Here is a 7,157-nt window from a genome sequence, read left to right as displayed (position 1 = left end):
ACTTTGATAACATTATCGAAAGTTATTATTAATAATTTATAATTGTTTGTTACAGAGATTAATTATTATTTTTGTCAGTAAATGATGACTTAATTTATATAATTAGCTAAAATTGAAGTTAGTTAAATTGTTATGGTAATGATGTCGAAATACTTATAGGGTTATAGCAACATCTGAAAATTCTATTTGTAATTTTAGCTATTATAACTGACCCAAATAAAGAAAATATAAACATTTATTATAAAATACCAATAGCTTTGTTTATTAATTAATGACTGTAAAGCTAAATTTGTTTATCAATATATTTATGGTTATGGTAATTTTTTTTTTTTTATTAAATTAATTGTACTTGAATATTTTGAAACACAACCAAATTAATTAGTATTTAATATTAGGATTGGATAATTTTTCGCCCCAACATTTACATTTCAAAATTACATTACTCTTTAACATTCAAGTTTTAAGCTAAATAATTGTCAAATAGTTTGATTAAATCAAACACTGAAAGATTAGTTACATTTGATACTTTCTGTGATAATGCTACTAAAAGATAGAGTGGTTAGTACTTAAAATTAATCAGTAAGGAATCTGAAATGTGATTATGATAACTTGTCTTTAGGAATATCACATTCATAGAGTCACAATAACAAGTGGGAACAATACACATTGTAAAGCAATTCTGTATTGTGAGCCATGAAAACTGTGTAGTGGAAAATAATTTATAATATGTAAAAAATCACATATCAAGTATTTCCATTCTTAATTCTACTGGAAACCATAACAAACAAATTGTGATTAGATAATTCACATGGTTTGACAATGCAGACTCATATAAACTATGCCTTGTATACAACTATTGTTGAAAGAAAATCAAAACTTGGAATCTAAAATGTATCTTCTCCAAAGATAAATACTCGTTATTTGTGCTGCAGTATAAGCAAGCTTGGCGATAAGCTATTCATGTTTTGCACCAAACCAAATATTTTTCTTTAAAGATTACTTTTCTTTGTATTTTAAGTACCTATTTAACTATTTTATTTTACAAATAATAATCTGTGTATATACGTTTTTCAGAAGTAACTAGTTGGCCATAAACTGATATTGTGACCCAGCATTTGATGTCTTCTTGAATCAATCTCAAATAATACTGTGTCACATAAGTAGAACATTAAGGTAAATTTGTTGTGTGCCTCATCAGTTGTTTGACAAAATGGAATTTACACATGTGACCTGATCGAAGTTAGTTTACAAGTAATACCCAGTTTAGGCATTGTTACCCAGTTAACATGTGAATTTTATACTATTTAAACCATAGGCATATTGTAAAACCCAAATAGTCTTACAATTGAATTCCCATCCATTATAAATGTCGTTTAAAATATATATAAAACCTGACAAGAAACATAAACTCTTGTAAATTATCATTCATTACAAGCTATATTCAATAAGTTTGATGCAAATGTAATACAAATTGTGAAGTACATGTAAACTGTGGCAAGCAAGTGTTCATTTGTGGGATGTATCTAGACATTTTCATTTGTTATATTTTTACCATTTCAGAAATGTTCAATATTTTAAAAAGTACAACAATTAGGGTTCACCCAGTTTCGAAAATTATGATTATATTAAAACTGAATATTTTAAAGGTGCCTGTTTAAGCTTGTTTCTTTGTCCTCTATGTTTATCGGAAGTATTAGGTCAAAATCACCATTTGAACAGTAGAAAAACCTGTGTACGTTTGCTTTGGACCCCAAGTTTTAAAATTACAAACAGTTTCAGACTTTAACTGATACTCTTGCTACAGAACTTTGTCGATGTGGTAAATTCATAGCCAAACCCCATATTCAAACAGTAGTATTTCACAATTTGTATCCAGTTGTGTCGGTGAATCAGCTGATCAATTTGAGCGGGTCCGGACGAACAACGAATGTCAGTACAAAACACTAAAAGGAACTTGTCTGCAGTGGACATTGGCAAGCAGAGAGCAGAGCAGCTTGTACAGACACCTCTAGACAGTCTGTTGGTGATGGTCGTTGGGAACACTCCCTCTGTTGCTGCGTGGTCCAGGTGTCTGTGGTCCGGGTGTCTGAGGTCCGGGTGTCTGAGGTCCGGGTGTTTGAGGTCCGGGGGTCTGGGGTGTGTCGTGAGGTACAACATCCAGACTGGATCTGGGCTGCTTACCTGCTTCCAGCCCCGACACTCCTGAAAATCAAATATTCAATGTACTGTATCTTTTAATGAGGTTAAAACATGGGTGTTTGTTAAATTTGTGTAGTTATACTACTACTAATTAATAAGTATTGCTACAATTTTGATAAATGCACCAGCCTAGTTTAACTGGGATGGGTGGCGTCGTCCTGTAATCCAGCTACTAGGAGGTTACGAATTGTGGATATTTATAAACATGCACTGTGGATGCGATACTCTCTGGTCTGGATTACGTCCGCACGAGTGAGTACTACGACTATCCGCAGTTCTATCCTGATAATTAGACCAATTCGTATATACCAAGGCAAAAATGTGGTTCGGATTCCACTATAAACGGTAGGTCCCTTAGTTGCCATTAGCTGTATGGGCCATTAATTAACAGCTGTTTCTAAGGCCTTAGTCACTTAAGAGACTACAAGATCGCGCCACTCATCCTACACTCATCTCCATTTATACTTGGCTTAAAATACCTACTTGTATTGTCGCCATTTCATTGAAAAGTATAAAAGTATAGTTTTAGAGTTTTTGATAATATGGTAGGATTGTTTCAATTTGAATGGCGAGCAAAATGTGCATGTACAAATACCTCTTCCACTACCACCGTCAATTTTGTTTTTTGTACAATATTCTCAACAATCAATTGCTGCAGGAAAAAGTAATTTAAAACCGATATAGCGTCTAGTGCTCAGTGCCTTTCCCTCATCCCTCCCAAATACCATCGTAATTGATGCCATGATTAATTTTGTGAAATCTCCTAACACAATGAACCAATCTGTGTTCCTTTTGACCCTGATTTATGTCCACAATGAGGACCTCAGACCCACAGAATCAAGGTATATGTTGTGTCAATAAAAATGGCAACCGAAGACATTAATCTATGGACCAGCTGTAGCAATCTTTTAAATTAATACTGAACATAGTTGAATGAACTCCTCACAAAGTGCGCTCAAGTTTAAATACATTTCCCTCCAATTTTTATTACTGTTGTTGTTGCGTGACATAAAAGTTCCTATAGTAAAAGTGAGTTGCCCTTTTTAGTTTATGTTGTTTGAAAAGTGGTTGTATTCAACATAAATCAGAAAGTTACATCATTGCACACAATTAGTGACAGATTCAATCACCTTATTCCACAATAAAAACTGGCTACAACTGTTACATGATAATGTTTTGTTCTATACTTAGTCAAAATAATTATATACCATCACCATCAGTGAGTAACCAACATTAGTGGAGTCAACTGACCTTTTCTGATCCGACGTCTGTGGCGGCGTTTGATGGCCCAAGGTAGCACGCAGCACCGCACCATGGCCAGCACGATGCCGAACAGCAGTAGGAATGCGCCGGAACCTAGCAGCAGGAAGCGGTGCTGCGAGGCGTCTGCACCGGGCTTGAGCTGCACCAGGCCAACTATCAGCAGCACAGCAGCCAGGAGCAATGAGACTACGACGATGTGAAGCACAGAGACCTACAGCCAATAATGTTTGATTATTTATAATCCTGATCGGACATGATCACGACAAGCATCTAGGTCCCGTTACACCCACCAGTGTAAAGAAATTATAGATATTATACGAAATACAACTATTTAATCAATTTAACTAAACAGTTTCGCTCACAACTATCAACATCTATTACAGTAAAATGTTTCATTAGTAAAAATGTGGACATTACACATATCCTTTCTATCGATATTTTTCCTGTGTTTGCTTGCTAATGTCATCTGGTGAACCCACAGTTCTGGTAGAACCCAACCTTGAACCTAAACTAATCAACATTTTCTCAAAGCCAGATCAATTCAGGCAGAAATAATCCTGCGTGAATCTATACGATTAGCAGATGTAACTTTTTAAAGACTTGCCTGCTCTGAGAGAATTGCACAAATAGTCAACACCATGGCCCTTATGAGGTTTGTTTTCTTAAATTTTGTACATTATAAGAATAAGAATAAGAAAGTTTATTGCCATTGACCAAGTTGTACATGGAATAAGCATTGTCAAATTACATTAAATAAAATATTATTACTAAACATGTTCATATCTAAAGGTACCATAACAAAGATTGAGAATAACGATTGAGAATTCTTAATTTATAGTATGAAAGATTCCGCTTTCATACTATAAATTAAACATAACATTTAACATAGTTATGAAAAGCATTGTTTTCAAGCAAGTGAAGCAATAGTTCTACATTCAACTATCTCAAAACATTGCCAGAAGTAGTTGTTTGTGTGTTTCGGGCGTTTATTCATTTTCAACAAATATCAGGCAGTTTTAGAGAATGCATTCTGAAATTTTCCTTAATATGACACTCTTATGCGAAATAGGTATTTTCTTGTAAAACAAGAAAAAAAAATTGGTTATCCTTCTATATAATAAATTTGTTATAACCTTATTCAGCTGAGTAAATAAAATATGTAAAATACTCTGTACCTATTCCATCAGTGGTTGTTTCCAAATTAAGACTTAACTGTAAACTTAAGACTTTCTCTGTATTATTTTATCAGTGGTCATCGTCCAATTTTTTCCTACTGTGTTTAGGTCGTGGCTTGATTTGAACATATCCTATGATTCTTTGTTTTGTTTACATTTACTTTGTAACCATCATGGCAACCCATAAGGCCAAATATAGGCATTATCAAAAATTGAAATTGTTTTTTTCTAAACCAAACATTTGACAAAACAACCTTGGTAAGTTTGGCTAAAATATATTCAGCCGTTTTTTGAGTTAATGTGTTAGAATGTTTGCATTGAAGTCGATCCCAAAGAGCTTTGGTTCGCTCTGCTCAATTAATTAAATCTATTTCTAGAAAATTGCATCTCCACCACACATTATTACTTTCTCACCTTGCCACAGACATATATCTCTGGCGGGGGCTCACTGCAGGGTACGGACGGGGGGCTTTGCAGGGGGCTGGGTGTGGGGGAGCGGCTTGGCGGAGACTGTAGGTACAACAGACTCGGTCGCTTGGTTCTCTTCTCCTGGCGCCGTCTCTCGTGGCGCACGGCGACCGCGGGCATTGCACCGATCATGTTGCTACCTTGGCCTGGAACAGAGATTACATGATCAATATGATGATTAAAAAAAAATAAATCTTATCAGTTATGATCTTAAAACATTTATTACATTGATACAGATGAAACTGGAGGAAGAATACACTGTGACCTATATGATCTACTGTTTTTTTCGCCGCCTGGAGCACCTACTCTAACCCATTGTAAAATTTAGAGTCTTGTGGGAAAATCCCTATTTGCTACCTGTACCTGATAAATTTCTAAACAGCTATCTTTAACCCAAATGCATCAAAACCAACATATGGAAGTTAAAAATATTCCATTGTGTTGAGGCTGAACAAACCGTATGTGTATATACATTGGCTTTTATTTATTTTATTTTCTTTTGTATTTTTTGAATATCTAAACCTGTGGCATTTAACAGGTTTTTGTAAAGGAACCATCAACACCTTGATCTTGTTAGGCCGTTAATTGTACCCAATGACTAACAAAAACTAACAAAAAAATTATGTATTTATTTTCTTAGAATTTTAACCTATTAAATAACTTTTTCATGGCTTGGCACCCTAGTTATGGACCACTTTGTACCGCTCTGGAGTGCCCAATGACAAATGGCATCTGGGTCTGGAAACAATCTTGCTTAGAATCAACCAGCTCTTTGCAGCTATAATCATAATCTAATTCATAATTAATCATAATTATATCATAATTAATGAGTATTTAAGATTGTTGTTGGATAAAAATTCTCTACCAGAGGTTTAGTTCTTATACTTATGTCGAATTGGAACTGACCGATTTATTTGTATTCATGTGTACAGTACTTATTGGCTTACCTTTGCAATTAGGTTTTTTATTAGGGAAAGGTTCAAATCCAAACCTGGTCTTGTCACTATCTACTTTCCCTTTGGTTAGGAAGCATCCTCAATGGACAACCCAATGGCATTGTTGGGTTCAGGATTGATTGCTTGGAATCAAACCCTGACTTTCAGAATCAGCGACTTTCAGATTTGAAGGTATATGCACTATAACCACTCGGATATCCACAAAACAATACTCATTGTACTGACCTAGTGCTCTTTTGTCGTCAGGTTGCAGAAACTAAGTAGAAATATACCTCTGATCACTGGACATGGTAAATCCAAGAACCATTACGTACGGAACTCAGGGAATTGCACATTACAGCTAAATAGTGTTGATTCTTTAATAAGTCTGTCAATTATCTATCAATAATTATAAATTATTTGAGATGGGGATGCCAGTGGGACGCCACCTAGGAGCGTATTTTAACCTAAATATGAGTAAAGGATGAGTGTAGAATGTTGTGAAATGATCTGTGACTGCCAAACATATGATATATTGCTACTAGTATTAGAACCTAGCGATTTTGGCTTCAAATACATTTTTAGATCAAAGGTGAAACTAAACAGCAATATCATTATTCTGGATTGGCATTATTTTAAGCAAGGAAAATGGAAAATTTTGGCCTTTGACCACCAGCAGAGTATTAAAAAAAAAAAAAAAAACTCTTGGACCACATAAAAGTTGTTAGTATTGGCTTACCTTTGTGGTTAGTCACACCAAGCTTTGATTCAAACTGTATTCATGAATGCAACCCTGTCTCCACCATTAACCAGTTCGTTTAGTTTCTATGGATGTTGCATTCTGTATCTTAGATAAATGCATTATCAAGCCACAAAGTTCCGTCAAGCCAAATGATTCATTTGTAAAGGCATGCAGAATCAAAGCTGGAAATTGTCAAAATTTGTTGTGTTCTTTACAACAATTGCATTTTTAGGTGTAGATCCACCTAGATGATGGTTAACCTTTTTTCCTCATTATCAGTATGTGACTGATTTTAAGAGGTCCACTTGCATTAAGCTAACAAAAAGTATGAGTAACTCCACTAACTAATTCTGGGTGCAACAACTTGTAAAAAAT

At 34.7% G+C, this 7,157-nt stretch overlaps 1 protein-coding gene across 2 annotated transcripts in view; it reads right to left on the bottom strand.

The window, feature by feature from the left end:
• Positions 1–642: 642 nt before the first annotated feature.
• LOC129000891 (uncharacterized) overlaps positions 643–7,157 on the bottom strand; it is a 157,380-nt gene continuing 150,865 nt past the window's right edge. For both annotated transcript variants that reach the window (XM_054427964.1, XM_054427965.1), the window contains 3 exons: positions 5,052–5,251; positions 3,451–3,673; positions 643–2,202 (listed from right to left, as the gene is read on the bottom strand). In XM_054427964.1, coding sequence (XP_054283939.1) covers positions 2,009–2,202; positions 3,451–3,673; positions 5,052–5,251 — 617 coding nt within the window. In that variant the 3' untranslated portion in view covers positions 643–2,008. The remainder of the gene's footprint in view (positions 2,203–3,450; positions 3,674–5,051; positions 5,252–7,157) is intronic.

The sequence above is a fragment of the Macrosteles quadrilineatus genome, unplaced genomic scaffold, assembly GCF_028750875.1.
Source record: "Macrosteles quadrilineatus isolate MER2022 unplaced genomic scaffold, UCM_ALF_1.0 Scaffold_8__2_contigs__length_117827958, whole genome shotgun sequence".
In the NCBI taxonomy this organism is placed as follows: Eukaryota; Metazoa; Arthropoda; class Insecta; order Hemiptera; family Cicadellidae; genus Macrosteles; species Macrosteles quadrilineatus.
This window is presented reverse-complemented; position numbering and strand designations above follow the sequence as displayed.